This window comes from Mytilus edulis, chromosome 1, assembly GCF_963676685.1.
Source record: "Mytilus edulis chromosome 1, xbMytEdul2.2, whole genome shotgun sequence".
Classification (NCBI taxonomy): domain Eukaryota; kingdom Metazoa; phylum Mollusca; class Bivalvia; order Mytilida; family Mytilidae; genus Mytilus; species Mytilus edulis.
The window spans coordinates 110,914,785-110,932,501 of NC_092344.1; the positions used below are offsets into that span (position 1 = coordinate 110,914,785).

Consider the following 17,717-nt stretch of genomic DNA (forward strand, 5'->3'; position numbering starts at 1 on the left):
AATAAGGTAAATAAACCTTCATTGATTCTATGACTAACATTTAGTAAACAAGACGCGCGTTTCGTCTACAAAAGACATTTCAATAGCAATAAAAGTCAAAACTTTTTGAAAAGAATATCAGGAAATCCGTAAATTATATCAGAATGTTTCACTGTTTAAAAAACTTAATATCAAAAACGTAAATAACATTGATGTCCAGTAAGGACTGCATCACAACTAAAACAACATTATGTAAACATCCTCCCTCTTGTCCAACCTAATAGACGATATAGGCTTTTCAAGTTTCAATATTTTTCTATCAGACTTGTCTAACTCTTGTTGTCTAACAAACCTTGTGAAGATATTTTTGAAACCATAATGTATACGCCATCTTATCGGAATCACATCCATGATACTATTAAAGTTAATATTTACCTGTAACAATCATTGTATATTATTGTTTTTTTACATCATACATCCTATTAAATTGTAATACCCTTGTTTTGACACATTTTGAAAACAAGAGTGCACACTGAAATTTCTCGCCTTCTTTACTAATCATTGATATTATGTTGATAGTCCTAAGTATAAAGCTTTATTATAAACTGTCACATAAACTTAGCATTAACCAAGATAACTAATCAAAGACCAATGAACCATGAAAATGAGGTCAAGGTCAGATGAACCATGCCAAGCAGACATGTACAGCTAACAAAGCTTCCATACACCAAATATAGTTGACCTATGGCATATAGTATTAGATAAAAAGACAAAACTAAAAAACTTAACTTTGACCACTCAACCATGAAAATGAGGTCAAGGTCAGATGACATCTGCCCGCTAGACATGTACACCTTACAATAATTCCATACAACAAATATAGTAGATCTATTGCATAAAGTATGAGAAAAACAGACCAAAACACAAAAACTTAACTATAACCACTGAACCATGAAAATGAGGTCAAGGTCAGATGACACCTGCCAGTTGGACATGTACACCTTACAGTGCTTCCATACACCGAATATACTAGACCTATTGCTTATAGTATCTGAGATATGGACTTGACCACCAAAACTTAACCTTGTTCACTGATCCATGAAATGAGGTCGAGGTCAAGTGAAAACTGTCTGACGGGCATGAGGACCTTGCAAGGTACGCACCAAATATAATTATCCTATTACTTATAATAAGAGAGAATTCAACATTACAAAACATCTGAACTGTTTTTTTTCAAGTGGTAACTGAACCATGAAAATGAGGTCAAGGACATTTGACATGTGACTGACGAAAACTTCGTAACATGAGGCATCTATATACAAAGTATGAAGCATCCAGGTCTTCCACCTTCTTAAATATAAAGCTTTTAAAAAGTTAGCTAACGCCGCAGCCGCCGGATCACTATCCCTATGTCGAGCTTTCTGCAACAAAAGTTGTAGGCTCGACAAAAATGAAGTATGAGTTAGGTTTAATATTACTTGATTCCTAAAGAACAATGTAATTATGTCTCATGTAGTAGTAATTTGTTAACTTTGAGGACGTTCCATCAAGATTTCTTTTAAAATATTTTAGTATCCTTTTCTCTGTTAAATATTGAAAACTGGATGACCTATAATCAAACTCATCATATAATTATAGATTATCGTTGGTCATCTCAACGAGATTCATTTTCTCACTTGAGTTGGGATGACCAACGATAATTTGCTGATCTCTATTTTGCTCTTGGAAATTACATTGACAATGCCACGTTCGCCCTTAGTTTCTATCAATAATTTTTCATATCACTCTACTGTAAAATTTCGCAAATATCGATCAAGTATGCTTTATGATATCAAATCATTTTTTTGTTCTTCTTGATTTTTATAGGATGCGTGTACTGCTGTTGCCTTGATTCTTCATTTTCTTTTCCTGATTGTTTTGTTTACAATGTTAGCAGAAGGGGTAATTCATGCAGTATTAGTTGTGGCGGTGTTCCCACAGCGGAGATCCATCAACAGAATTCTAATTCCTTTGATATTTGGTATCTATACTGTTTATACTATTGTACAAAATCAAGCATTAATACATGCTAGGTTTATATACAACATTTTTTGTTTGCAATTAAGCTATTATTGCTTTTTATTTGCTTTTTTGTAACTATATCATATTAAAACCTGTTATTAAATGCACAAATCTATGGAAAAAATCTAAGGCAGCAACCATTTGATTTTTTTTTGGGGGGGGGGGGGGGGGTGGGGGGCTATGGATTTTTTTGGAGAAAAAAAAATTGTTTGTTTCCCCCAGCTGCCACTATATGTAATGCTAGAATTGAAAGAAAAAAATTGTTTTCGACTTGTCGCAAAAAAAATAGATTGTTTTTCGCCAAAGGCAAATGGTTGCTGCCTAACACGTAAAACATGTGACACAATACAAGCAAGCTATTTGATGTTATAACTTAATTTCAAATATCAGTTACCGCCTCCTGCGACTAGTACCTGGACCTTTGACAAGATACTGCTACAACAATGAAACATGTTTGGTCGAGCATTGACGTTGAATGGTTTTGGGATTGGGAGCCACGTTTTAGGAAAAGGATGGAAACTGAAAACATATACATGCATGCAGATTTTAAGTCTTTATTAAAAAAAAAACACAAGCAGACATAATTCGGATGAATTCATTGATAGGGTTCTCATGTCAGAACACTTATCAAAACATTTTGTTGAAACTGTTAAAGCTCTTTATTATAACAGATATTTTGGAACAATAAATAACCGTACTTACACAAATTATATTCTTTTATTATAGGTATTCCTTTTGGTATAGTTCTTATATCTGCAAGTGTCACCAAGTTAGAAGGATATGGAACAAGCAAATTGTAAGTTGACAATTTCAACACTGTCATGTATTTTAGCTCATATAAGTTTGTGCGGGAATTCTCGCTACATTGAAGACCCATTGGTTGCCTTCGGCTGTTGTTTGCTCTATGGTCGGGTGGTTGTCGCTTTGACATATTCACCATTTCCTTTCTCAATTTTATTAGTGGTTATGTAACAATTAAATTTCACAATTAAATCCCAATTATCAAACACAATTTTATCCCAACGCAATATTTTCATAGAGATATGTTATGTTTCATCAAAATCACGACTTTCTAAATTCTTTTTCTTGCTTGGTCTTAATCGCGATAATGACATAATTCTACCAATTAAAATACATTTAACACTAACTGTCCAATGGTATGTCTTTATTTAACAGCTGCTGGTTGTCAAGAGAAAATGGACTGATATATGCTTTCTTTGTGCCATGCTTACTTGTCATTTTAGTAAGTATCCTAAATTAGATAAAGTCTTGCAAAGATATTTCTTTTATATCACGTTTGATAGAAGATTGCCGCGGAAAACACGAAATTCAAGTTATGACGCACAACAAAATTTTAAACATACTATACATCGAAAGGAAAGTTGAACATACGAAGAAAAGGGAGCATTTAAGTTGTCTTGGAAAACCAGTATACATGACAACTGAATTGCTATCCTTTCTGGTGTCTTATTATAATAACGTTTTAACTTTGCATTTACAACATCTTGATTCAGAGCACTATTGAAGATGAATTAATTTTATATATACGCACATATGGGACATCAACTAAAATTTGGTATCTAAAAACGTTATAATACAAATGCTAGTAGACTGCACGTGTCGGAGGAAATACCTGTCGTCATAGTTATGGAACTACTTCTTTAGGATATGTGTATTACTGACTATTTTAGCAATATCAAAATGCTGGTTTTAATCGTTAATTTTTATCATTTCAGTCGAATTTCGTAATAACTGGATTGATTATGAGGAAACTGTTTTCGACACGAGCCACAATGAGCAAATCAAAAAAGGAAAAACTAATGTAGGTTTAAATGTAACCGACCTAATATTTCAATAAAGTCAATTAAACTAGATGCAATTGATTTTGTTGATAAATTAAAAAAAAACTATAACAATGTTTTCATTTGAAAGAAAAATTCAGTATATATTTGTAGGACTCAAATCTATGGTGGGTTCCAAATCTATGGTAAATGTGACGTCATGCCATCCCAAATCTATGGTAGATTTTTTACAATTCTAATCTATGGCAAGTTTTGTAATTTCCCAATCTATGGCGAATTTTTGTTGTTTCCAAATCTATGGCAGATTTTGTGCAAATGTAGAACAAGACAGTACATATACGATCACTTACTTGTCTTAAATAAGTTGACATGTACGACAACGGGGGCATGTCTAAATCATTTGTGAAATAAAAATTCCATAATGGTCAACCAAATCGTGATGTCAAACATAAAAAAAAGTGTAAAAGTGATATACCATACCGAAATTAGGATTAAGATTATCTTTCCAGGAAAAATAAGCATTTCTTAATCTGTGCATTGTACCAGTTTAATCCATTTATTAAAACAACTAGAAAAACAATCAATTAACAATCAAGAAAGCAGTTTTTATAAAAAAAAATAAACAGTTTGACTTTTCACATAATATTTATTTTAGCGTTAATCAATCTTTTTTAACTGGTGTAGATTTGAATCAACTTGGTGGTATCCTGTAATTTCATTTTCTCACTTTAAATACTTAGCTAGCCGTAGACGCTAAAATATTTACTATAACTCCATTCCCAAAATATCCACTACTAAAACAGCTGTGCCTTTCTTCATCGCGGGATTCGGACGGTATATCAAATAATTATTATCCGTCCTATAGATAAAAGATCACATCTTTCTATAAATTATCGGAAAATTGCTCTAGAGGGAAATTTTTAAACACAGAACTTGCTGAAGTCGGCGACGACTTATATATTACGTTATTTTATTGTGACGTTATATTTTACTGTTTTTCCCAGAAAATTACGTTATTCATAAATCTGCCATAGATTAGGAGAAAACAAAAATCTACCATAGATTTGACGTTTGTAACGTCATATTTGCCATAGATTAGGAATCTGCCATAGATTTGGAACCCGCCATATTTTGTCATGTGTACTATTGTTTTTCTGTTTGTCTTTTTCATTTTTAGCCATGGCGTTGTCAGTTTGTTTTAGATTTATGAGTTTGACTGTCCCTTTGGTATCTTTCGTCCCTCTTTTCCTACATATTTATATTTTATTATGATATTACCTTTATTTCTATTTTCTAAACAAGCAAATTATAATAGTTATTTGTTATTTTACTCTGCTGTGTTTTTTTAAACTTTTAAATGAAATCTTAGTGAAGAAAATGATAAACATTTTTTTTCTTTCTAAATCTAGTACAATACATATCATTAAATCAAAAGCAGAATTGAAAACAGTATAAAATTTAGTTAACAATATTAAAACAATAGTAAATAATGTTTAATTAGAGAGATTATTGTAGATCTGGAGTCCGAAGTATTGCCATCTTATCACCAGTGTTTGGTCTAACATGGTTGTTTGGTATGTTTTCATTCCATAAGAGTACTGTTGTGTTCAGCTACCTATTTGTAATATTCAACTCTTTACAGGTACGTATCTCTTCCTTAATAAGATTCAGAGTCATAATTTATTTTAGTCAAATTAAGTTGAAAGACATAACGGATATTTTTTTTGGGTGAAATCATATGTATCATAATTGGTAAAAGACGGGTACCTTATTTTGGATGGTGCATACAATAATACATATAAAAAGACAGGTCCATTTATTTCATAAAAAAGTATATAGAAGTCATGTTTAAAAACCGTTTATGATGAAGATATTCACCTTTTCACTTGTATATCAATTGTAGTTTGTAATATGTATTAACGGTGGTTGGGATGTTTTTTTAAAGGGCATAATAACAAGGGTAGATGACAAGTGTGTACTTTAAACCTATCTTACGTCCAAATGCATGTGTTAACTGTTGTTTAACATCACAATGATTGAACAAATTCTTTCAAAAATACAGGGTTGGCTTAAATCGTTGACTTGGCTGATCATAAATTAAAAATAAGTCGTTCTCGTATTGGAATTATTTCCAAAACATTGTGATACAAGTGGAAAATGTCAATGAATTAATTTAAAAACAAATTTAATATCAAACTAAACTCTGTGAAAAAAATTGTATTTACAATGAGTAGCTTTTGAGTAATTTTAAATTTTTCAAATTTTATTACCAAGTCAGTCTTTTTAGCCAAAATTTTGAGAAAATGGGTGAGGGGTACAAGAAATTATTTTACCAGAAACATGTACATCCCATATCATTTTTTTTTCTTTTCAAATTTATTAAATATATTTTTTCAATCATTTGTAACAAAAAAGTTGAAATGATATGCATTTTGTACTTAAAACAGAGAAAAATCACCACTTTACAAAATTGACAACATGGTAAATTTGACACAAAAAGCATCAAAATATGATAAAACTTTCTTATTTTAACACCTTCCTATAGCTTTTGTTAGTTAAATTTATTCAAATTGGTCCACTTCATCTTTATTGATCAATGAAAAAAATAATTGTGGAACTGTTATTTTTTTTCACAAAAATAGCCCAAAAATAGGAAGGAAATGAGAAAATCATCAAAATTTTGTACTTTCAAAGGGCCGAAGCAAAAAAAAGAAGTGCACCACCATAGGATTTCTTCTTCACCAATAGTTGACATTTTTGGCTCCTCATAGGTGTACATCCTTAATTAGTTTTAAAATCATTTAATTTTCGTTTTCAGAACTATAGCATGCCATCATAACTAACTCAATACACATTATATTTTCTCTCTCGAAAAACTTGAAAGGAGAAATTATAGATCTGTTTACATCAAATTGGATCAAACAAATATCTTTAAATAAAACAATTGTGTGTTAATATTGAATTGCTGTATTCAGAAAAATTTTAAAAAAAAAATGACAACAACTGAATTTGAATTTAAATTTTCTCGAGTGACTTTATTTTAGGGTTATATGAGACGAGCTTGATTGCACATTCTTATCTCAAAATACCGCATTCGTACACACGAATCGGATCATTTCTGATATTTGACGTTAACTCTCTGCAATTACTGACCATAAGTCAGTGGTAATCTTGTGGAAAGCGGACAATAATATTTCTATGTAATTTTGTCAAAAATATTCTAGTGTATGTTCACGTACATGTAGCTAAGCGTTTTTCTAATCAGCATATTTTTATTTTGTTATAAATGTTCTATAGATTTTATATATTTTACTTCTATTTTGATATTCATTTTGTTTTATTCTAGGGTTTGTTTATATTTATCCTGCACGGAATATATAATCAAAATGTAAGTTTTACAAGAATTTATTTCTGTAAAGACAACAACCGAATTGTGTACTTTAAGTTTTTGGTGGAATGATATTTCATCAGACTCGGTTTTGAATTAGTTTTAGTTGGGAAACCCTATTGGTCGACTTGTAATCATAACATGGGTAATATATTATTATAGTCTTATGAAGCAGAATTGATACTGAACCTTGTCAAAGACAAACAAAAAGTTCTTTTAATTAACATTGAGATATTATTATGACATTATGTCACTCAGTAATCCGCATTTTAGTGAGGGTTTACATCACAGTGAAATTAAGGTAGAAGGTCTTCTTCATATCTTCATTGTTTCCTTTATATTGACACAGGTTAACGACTCCAAACTGGAATATATGACAAATGTAATAAATAGTCAACTTTCCATTTTTCAGCAGTAACATACACTCTGCTTTGTCGAATGGCGTTTGAATGACTCTTATAACACGTTACTCCCATGTATATTCGTACTGTATGGACTTTAACAAAGGTGGTCTTTTTACACGAAAACTGCTCAAACTGAATTTATGTATGTGCCTGTCCCAAGTCCGGAGCTTGTAATTCAGTGGTTGTCGTTTGTTAATGTGTTACATTATTTGTTTTTCGTTTATTTTTTTATATAAATAAGGCCGTTATTTTTCTCGTTTGAATTGTTTTACATTGTCTTATTGGGGCCTTTTATAGCTGACTATTCGGTATGGGCTTTGCTCATTGTTGAAGGCCATACGGTGACATATAGTTGTTAATGTCTGTGTCATTTTGGTCTCTTGTGGACAGTTGTCTCAATGACAATCATACCACATCTTCTTTTTTACATGAACCACTGAAATCACAACTACAGACGTTTTACAGTCACCTTCACGTATTGTTTGACCGAGACAAATTGTCGGTTTATGAACTAACTAGCGATATGATCTCGCTGTCATAGATCTTTATATATCTCTATACTTGGAATATCTCATTGTGCAGGTTATTAAATCAAGAGTTCCAAATGGTTAAGTTGAAATCATCACTTCGTAAATTTTACGGACGCCATCACGAGTTGGTTGACCGTTATGGAATAACCGTTTCACAAATGATATCGGATATGTTCCTTGCGTCGTAACTACAATCCCCTTCCCTTTCATGAATGTGACCTATCGAATTAGACTATTTACCGGATTTGTTATCACATAAGCAACACGACGGGTGCCACATGTGGAGCAGGATCTGCGTACCCTTCCGGAGCACCTGAGATCACCGCTAGTTTTTGGTGGGGTTCGTGTTGTTTATTCGTTAGTTTTCTATGTTTTTTTCACGTGTACTATTGTTTGTCTGTTTGTCTTTTTAAGTTTTAGCCATGGCGTTGTCAGTTTATTTTCGATTTATGAGTTTGACAGTCCCTTTGGTATCTTTCGTCCCTCTTTTATAAATTTGCATGGCGGGTGATGCTTGCATGGAAAGAGGTGTTTATCTAATTGACACACCCGGTCTTGCTCATTTTGGAGTTCATGTAATTCCCTCAGTTTCTGTTTGTTACCTTAATTTGTCTGGCCGTTATCTATTTACGAGATTTAAACTTAAACTACTGTAACCTTCTGTGTCGAATAATAAACCTACAAATATACCAATGATAAAACGTGTCGAATGAAATCAACTGTACAATTTCACTGCAAAAGATGCGCATTTCGGTAGATTGTGATCCCATTTCTTTTATAACACAAAAAACAGTTCAGCGAGCACACGTTTAGATCATTTGTTTCTTACATACGTTTACAAAGTTTGCATAAACACTGACAAACTATACACTCGCTGCAAATGCATCTGCAGTTTGCCGTTCGTCGTTTGGTAGTACAAACAATGCATTTCTTTCTAACTTTAACATTAAATCAATTATCTAAACATATTTTTCCCAGTTACTCCAATTTAGGTATTACGTACCCTCCTTTCTTTCATTGCTGTTATTTTCAATAAAAAGGCTTTATCATCACTATCTTCATACATTTATCTGATGAAGATGAAGAACAGGCAATGAAATTATAATTAAATAGGCATAGAAGAGCGATTGTCCTCTGTGTTTATAACATATTCTTCGGAGGTTATTTTCCCCCGTAATAAATTCAAATACCAACAACTTGTGCATGTGTTTTTGACAATTCAAGCAGGGTCATTAAATACTGATTAAACGATGCACTTGTTAATACTTTTGTAACGTTTAACAAAATTTTACTAAAAGCATAAAGCGTTTACCAAACTTTGTTAAAAAAAGAAATGCACTTTAAGAATGCATTTCTTTCTAACCCAAATTTTGCAAACGTTGTGTGGCGTTAGTTATCGTTTGCTAAACGCTACAAAGGTAGAAAGAAATACACATCATGTAATCAGTGTTTACTGACACTGTTTGAACGTTCAATAATGCATGCACATATTGTTAGAAAACCGACTTATTAAGCAGTTATAATTAAATGCCGTGCCTTCACCAAACATAGTTATAAATATTAAGACTTTACAATGTTTTTTTCTATTTCATATGTATAAAAGTTTGTTGCCTATTTTTAAGGTTATTACTAACAGTGGTTCGGGAATTTTTGCTTATACTGTTTAAGCATGGGTCCCTTTTCAAAATTCTCCCAAGTATTGCCTTGATTTAGCAAGTTATTCTTTTATATTTTTGTTACGTTTATACGATATGATAGGCACTAGGGCGAAGATTTCACTGCATTGTTTGTCTTTTTGCAGATTTTTCCCATGTTTTCTTATAATTTTACTGAATTCAAGGTTGAAGTTAGAAACAAATGTAGCGTTTGTACTAACAAATGAACTGTAGACGCATGTTTAGCGAGTGCACATTTTTTCAGTTTATGTAAACTTTGCAAACGTATGTTAGAAACAAATGATCAAAACATGTGCGCGCTTAGCCGTTTGCATCGTTTGTGTTAGAAAGAAATGCAATCTTTGTCTCTTCAGTGATACTCGCAACCATAATATTTGAAAAAGTCAATATCTAATACAATAGTTATCAAAGGTACCAGGCTTATAATTCAATACAAAATTCCAAAAAGTTATGCCAAATACAGCCAAGGTAATCTATGCTTGGGATAAGAAAGTCCTTAGTATTTCGAAAAATTCATACTTTTGCAAACAGGAAATTTATTAAAAAAAAAAAAATGAACAAATAATTGATATTCATGTCAACACCGAAGTGCTGACTACTGGGCTGGTGACAATAGTTACCAAAGGTACCAGGATTATAATTTAGACACGCGTTTCGTCTACATAAGACTCATCAGTGACGCTCATATAAAAATAGTTATAAAAGAGAGTTTTGCAGATTTAAAATTGAGAACAGTAATATAGTCCCGTTTATTTTTCATCCTGCTTTTCAATTTCCAATTCAAAGAAAAAGATCGGGATAAGAAATAGTCTTGATTCTGTCCACGTCATTTGTATCACAATTATATAGAGAGATAAAAAAATAATTGTTTTTAATATTTAGGTGAAGAAATCTATGAAAAGGAGAGTTTCAAGGATGAGAAAGGAGAGAGAACTTACTTCATCAAAAATGACAGAAAGTACAAACACATGGAATATCTTTAAAAAGGTAATGTGGTCAATATATGTTCCTTGCAATTGCGTAATGTTCATTTAAAAGTAAAATGACAACAAAACTTACCTGCAAGGTATTTTAAACAGGAAAATTCTTAATAAATTGCAAAATCAAAGTTCAATCAAATCTAACAAATAGAAAACAACTGTCACACTGAGGACTATGAACAGACATTTCCTTATAAAGAAAATGGAGGATTAAAATTTGTTTTATAGCTAGCTCAAATTCTCACTTGTAAGACAGTCGCATTGAATTCCATTATATTAAAAACAATGTGTGAGCATAACAAACAGACATAATGGGTAAAACATCAAAAATTAGGGTACAGCAGACAACATTGTAATATAATAACTATAAACACAAAATAACCTGTAACAAAGAAACACAAAATGGCATATATACAATGTATATATGCATACATGAAAGTCAAGAATTTATTAAAATTGGCCATAGCACAATAACACGATGTATAGGTACCGATCCACGTCATAAGTATATTATCAAAAAGTAAAATCACAAAAATACTCCGAGGAAAATTCAAAAAGGAAAGTCCCTTATCAAATGGCAAAATCAAAAGCTAAAACACATCAAACGAATGGATAACAATTGTCATATAACTGATTCGGTACAGGAAATTTCTTCTGTATAAGATGGTGGACTAAACCTGGTTTCAAATCTAGCTAAACCTCTCACTTGTATGACAGTCGCATAAAATTCCATTATATTGACAATGATGTGGGAACAAAACAAACCACTCAAACAACCAGACAGACCTGATAGGTAAAAACATGGACTAAACAGTACAGGTTAAAAATATGCAAGGACAGACAAAGGGAATGATAGAAAACTTCATTACCTATAGTCTATACTCCAAGACCATCATGTATTATTTGTGAAGTTATACGGAATAGTTATCAACAAGGAATTGATGTCTTACAATGATATTTCTAGAAACAGGATAAGACGTTCGTTGACATAATCTTCGCTCATCAACTTTCTGCTCAGACACTGATGAAATTTCATAAAGAGTAGCAGCTGCAAGCTCTTGAATACCAAATGAGCTGGGAAATGTATATCCCATACTCAGGTGATGTCAGTATATTGCATCTTAAGTGGGGAAAGTTTATAATTTCAAAATTAAAATCCTCTCGCTTTTCATAAATGCTGGTATTGAAATAACCGCGTATATCAAATTCGAGGAACAAGTCTAAAATGAGGCAGAGGAAGCGTATCTGTTGGAGGATATATTAATGGAACCCAACCAGAAATGTTTTGATTGTTAATGAAAAGAACATCATCAATATACCTGAATGTTAAATAAGTTTGTAAAATCAAAAATGTGTTTGAAACTGTCAAACAATTTTTTTATTTGTAAATGATGCATCAATATTTTGAATGTTTCATAAATTTTGTAGAAGAAAGAAAAGAGATCTGGAACATCAACCTTTTTGTCTGAAAGTAAGATTTCCATTAATTAACAGTTATTCAGTAATTTTGCATTTACATATATATTTTTTTTTCAAGACTGAGTAAATATTCTGAAAAGAAAATGCAATAAATGGGGCAGACTTGTCTGTCGTTTTGACTTAAAAGATAATTAAGGGCATAAATATATCCAATAACAAAGCTTTACTAGCATGGCTGTACTTTTGAAGAAGTAGATAACTGGAATTTACATATCCATATGTAAAGATTTTTTTCTTTTTGTGTTGAAAATACAGTATAAGCTATTAAATAAAGCGTATAAGTACGCTATATATTTGCTCATTTTTATACAGCTGAAAAAAAATAATTCTACTGATCTTTTAAAACTTATTCTGAACAAGACAAACATGCAACAACCTGATGTTCTGTAGTTAATTGCCGTGTGTTGATGTTGTTCATACGTGTTTCTCGTTTCTCGTTTTTTTTATATAGAATAGACCGTTGGTTTTCCCGTTTGAATGGTTTTACACGAGTCATTTTTGGGGGCCCTTTATAGCTTGTTCGGTGTGAGCCAATGCTCCGTGTTGAAGATCGTACTGTGATATAATGGTTTACTTTTACAAACTGTTACTTGGATGGAGAGTTGTCTCAGTAGTTCTCATACCACATATTCTTATATCTATTTTGTGTATTTAGCAGGTACATCCGGGGCAGCTGTTGCAAATCCAGTATACAGTACGACATCAGTCGGACGAGAGGAGACAAGTGCTTTTGTACAGGTTTGTCGCTTTTAATAGTTCATATTGACAGCTACATGTTATTTATAATTAATAACAATGAGTTTATAAGATCCTCAATTGTCGTTTGGTTTTGTCACTGGAATAGACTTATGAGAAAAAAATGTAAACAAAAAGCACAGTTTACTAGAATAAGAGTTCTTTAAACAATATATATTATTATTCAGGTAGCAGTTACATTCTTACTTTTTTAAATTCTTCCTTTGAAGAATATTTTTGACCTTGGAGTTCAAAGGTCCTGTAATTCAAATGCTTTCCTTTACTGATCCTTTAATCGTTCACTTTGTGTGTATTCAATCAGCAAACATTTTGGTGAACTAGCTGTAAGCTGTCGGAAATATGTTCATTGTCTGTTATGTTGCTTTCTTAAGTTTTTTTCATGTTGATATTCAAATGACCATCCAATCTTTGAAGAGTTTGGTAAAGCTGGGGTCACACATTCACGATTTTTACTGCCGTCCTTGACAGGACCATTCCCGATTAAAATTTGTCAAAAGTCTGATCAAGATCCTGTGAATCGTGGATGGAAATTCGATTTGTATCTTTCGCCAGGTAAAATTCTACCGAGTCTGTCACGACTGCGTCCAGATTCTACCGAATGTAATCCGACAGAGATCAGATAGTGACAAGACAGTGAACCGACGCTGACGGAAGTTATCCGTTTGAAAACTGTCGGCATAATCGGGATGATCAGGTACTGTCGGAACGTAATCCTATCACGGTCCGCTCTATCGCATTGCAAACGGCTTTGTCTGGTCTCAGTCGTATTGTATTCTGTTATTGTCGGGACTTCTCCAGATCATTCCCGTTCCACAGGACACCGTCCCGAATACACAGAACATTGTTAGGAATTCGATCCGATACAGCAGAATCTGTCACGACATAGGCATGATTGTAATCCGACTAGACAAAATCGGCTGAGTTTCCCCGAATGTTACGGGACGCACCTAACTGTCGGGGTGCTTTGCCGAACTATTCGGACCCTTCCCGACCAGTAGGAATCTGTTACGAACTAAAACGACTGCGTTCAGACAATAATAGGACATTCCAGATAATTGAGGATACTAATCCGACTTTTTCACTTTTCGTGTCGTATCGCTGTCTGATCTCAAACGGGAGCAATAATCGGCAATGTGTGAACCCCGCATTATCTAGCTTATTTATGTTTCCCTCATCAACTTGTTACTCCTTTTATTCCAACTTTTCACATATAAAATTTAACCATGATAACATGAATATTGGACTACCTACCACAAAAACCCGCTTTTATGTCATAATACTCTACGTTAAAATGCCAGTTTATGATTAGCTAATACGAGGGAGACAATTTACTCTCTAATACCTGAGTTGGTGAAAATTTTCTTCAGTGTCACCCTCTTGTACAGACCAATCAAAAATCGAAAATTTAAAGGACATTGATTAAATTAACATCAAGTAATTAATTGCAATGCCCAAGTTCGACGTTTTGGCTCAGAACTTTTTCATAGAATGTCACAATAAAAAAAAACCTTCTAGCTTCACTTCTATTAATTTTCCTAATATCTGTAATGTTGTCAAGGTCAAATTCAACATTTATAGACAATAATGATAGGACATTTAGTATAGTGAATTAAACAACACATATCTGAGAGGGTGATAGAGCAGATTGGTACCCCTCAGCTTGGTACTTCTCAGCTTCGCCTCAGTTGACAATGTTTTCTAGGGGTAACAATATACTCTATCACACTTCTAGCTAGATGTTATTAACATAGTGTCTGTGTTCTCAAAATAAGTTTTTTATAAGCTATTTTCTGAAAAGTAAGAATATTACAAGCGAGTTATAGGTTTAAGTGATGCTGAATACGTTAAATGGCCATGTACGATGAGGTTGACCTATTGATATGTAAAAAGATTTTCCAGTTCAAAAAAGTTTTTCAGCAAAAAAAATTATTTTAGTATTTCTTCCTACGATATACACTAAAATTTCATATTTACTAAACTATGATATCAGAATCTACTTAAATCATAATTCATTTATCTTTTTTTTTTTGTACCATTATAATTGTATTTGTCTTTTATATATGCTTATAATTTTTAATTATTTTTCCGAATTGCTTAATCGTATGTTCTTTTATGTATATTTTTAAATTCTATGGATTAAGACTTTACATCTGAAAGAACTAGTGCAACCCAGCTACATATAAAATTAAATCAGATCGTTATTTTTCTGTGTTAGATATTGAAGCTTTTCATATTGTATAGGCATTTGTCTATTGTTGAAGACTATTCATGTCTATAAGTTGATTACAAAAATCCATGCTTTCTCATTACTGTTTATCCCATATCTGTATGTATTAACAAATTGTACGTTCACAAAAAGTTCTAGATTTTTAATAAATGATATGTCAATGTAAATCTTTTGTAGGAGAACATGAATGAAAAAGAAGCATTACATGTTAAGGATGAAGAACTATCTAATGTTAAGGATGAAGAAGTATCTAATGTTAAGGATGAAAGTAAGTTAAAACAACAACTAGATTTACATTGAAACGTATCTTTTTGTAATTTCCCTTTTTAGCTCACCTGGCCCGAAGGGCCAAGTGAGCTTTTCCCATCACTTTGCGTCCGGCGTCCGTCGTCGTCCGTCGTCTGTCGTCCGTCGTCCGTCGTCTGTCGTCCGTCGTCGTTAACTTTTACAAAAATCTTCTCCTCTGAAACTACTGGGCCAAATTAAACCAAACTTGGCCACAATCATCATTGGGGTATCTAGTTTAAAAAATGTGTGGCGTGACCCGGTCAACCAACCAAGATGGCCGCCACGGCTAAAAATAGAACATAGGGGTAAAATGCAGTTTTTGGCTTATAACTCAAAAACCAAAGCATTTAGAGGAAATCTGACATGGGGTAAATATGTTTATCAGGTCAAGATCTATCTGCCCTGAAATTTTCAGATGAATCGGTCAACCCGTTGTTGGGTTGCTGCACCTGAATTGGTCATTTTGAGGAAATTTTACTGTTTTTGGTTATTATCTTGAATATTATTATAGATAGAGATAAACTGTAAACAGCAATAATGTTTAGCAAAGTTAGATTTACAAATAAGTCAACATGACCGAAATGGTCAGTTGACCCCTTTAGGAGTTATTGCCCTTTATAGTCAATTTTTAACCATTTTTCATAAATATACGTAATCTTTTACAAAAATCTTCTCCTCTGAAACTGCTGGGCCAAATTAATCCAAACTTTGCCACAATCATCTTTGGGGTATCTAGTTTAAAAAATGTGTGGCGTGACCCGGTCAACCAACCAAGATGGCCGCCACAGCTAAAAATAGAACATAGGGGTAAAATGCAGTTTTTGGCTTATAACTCAAAAAACAAAACTTTTAGAGAAAATCTGACATGGAGTAAAAATGTTTATCAGGTCAAGATCTATCTGCCCTGAAATTTTCAGATGAATCGGTCAACCTGTTGTTGGGTTGCTGCCCCTGAATTGGTAATTTTGATGAAATTTTTGCCGTTTTTGGTTATTATCTTGAATATTTTTATAGATAGAGATAAAATGTAAACAGCAATAATGTTCATCAAAGTAAGATTTACAAATAAGTCAACATGACCGAAATGGTCAGTTGACCCCTTAAGGAGTTATTGCCCTTTATAGTCAATTTTTAACCATTTTTCGTAAATCTTAGTTATCTTTTACAAAAATCTTCTCCTCTGAAACTACTGAGCCAAATTAATTCAAACTTGGCCACAATCATCTTTGAGGTACCTTGTTTGAAAAATGTGTCCGATGACCTGGCCATCCAACCAAGATGGCCGCCACAGCTAAAAATAGAACATAGGGGTAAAATGCAGTTTTTGGCTTATAACTCAAAAAACAAAACTTTTAGAGGAAATCTGACATGGAGTAAAAATGTTTATCAGGTCAAGATCTATCTGCCCTGAAATTTTCAGATGAATCGGTCAACCTGTTGTTGGGTTGCTGCCCCTGAATTGGTAATTTTGATGAAATTTTTGCCGTTTTTGGTTATTATCTTGAATATTTTTATAGATAGAGATAAAATGTAAACAGCAATAATGTTCATCAAAGTAAGATTTACAAATAAGTCAACATGACCGAAATGGTCAGTTGACCCCTTAAGGAGTTATTGCCCTTTATAGTCAATTTTTAACCATTTTTCGTAAATCTTAGTTATCTTTTACAAAAATCTTCTCCTCTGAAACTACTGAGCCAAATTAATTCAAACTTGGCCACAATCATCTTTGAGGTACCTTGTTTGAAAAATGTGTCCGATGACCTGGCCATGCAACCAAGATGGCCACCACGGCTAAAAATAGAACAGGGGTAAAATGTAGTTTTTTGCTTATAACTCTGAAACCCAAATCATTTAGAGGAAATCTGACAAGGAGTTAAATTGTTAATCAAGTCAATATATATCTGCCCTGAAATATTCAAATGAATTGGACAGCCGGTTGTTGGGTTGCTGCCCTCCAATTGGTAATTTTTTAAAAAATTTTGCTGTTTTTGGTTATTATCTTGAATACTATTATAGATAGCGATAAACTGTAAACAGCGATAATGTTCATCAAAGTAAGATCTACAAATAAGTCCACATGACCTAAATGGTCAATTGACCCCTTAAGGAGTTATTGCCCTTTATAGTCAATTTTTAACAATTTT

General features: G+C 32.7%; 1 protein-coding gene across 6 annotated transcripts in view; it reads left to right on the top strand.

Annotated features, from left to right (window-relative positions):
* LOC139518114 (uncharacterized) overlaps nucleotides 1-17,717 on the top strand; it is a 91,291-nt gene that overhangs the window by 52,866 nt on the left and 20,708 nt on the right. For all 6 annotated transcript variants that reach the window (XM_071309813.1, XM_071309822.1, XM_071309830.1 and 3 more), the window contains 10 exons: nucleotides 1,846-1,999; nucleotides 2,767-2,836; nucleotides 3,217-3,283; nucleotides 3,777-3,862; nucleotides 5,358-5,484; nucleotides 7,189-7,230; nucleotides 10,723-10,827; nucleotides 12,249-12,291; nucleotides 12,955-13,037; nucleotides 15,460-15,550. In XM_071309813.1, the coding sequence (XP_071165914.1) occupies nucleotides 1,846-1,999; nucleotides 2,767-2,836; nucleotides 3,217-3,283; nucleotides 3,777-3,862; nucleotides 5,358-5,484; nucleotides 7,189-7,230; nucleotides 10,723-10,827; nucleotides 12,249-12,291; nucleotides 12,955-13,037; nucleotides 15,460-15,550 (868 nt within the window). The remainder of the gene's footprint in view (nucleotides 1-1,845; nucleotides 2,000-2,766; nucleotides 2,837-3,216; nucleotides 3,284-3,776; nucleotides 3,863-5,357; nucleotides 5,485-7,188; nucleotides 7,231-10,722; nucleotides 10,828-12,248; nucleotides 12,292-12,954; nucleotides 13,038-15,459; nucleotides 15,551-17,717) is intronic.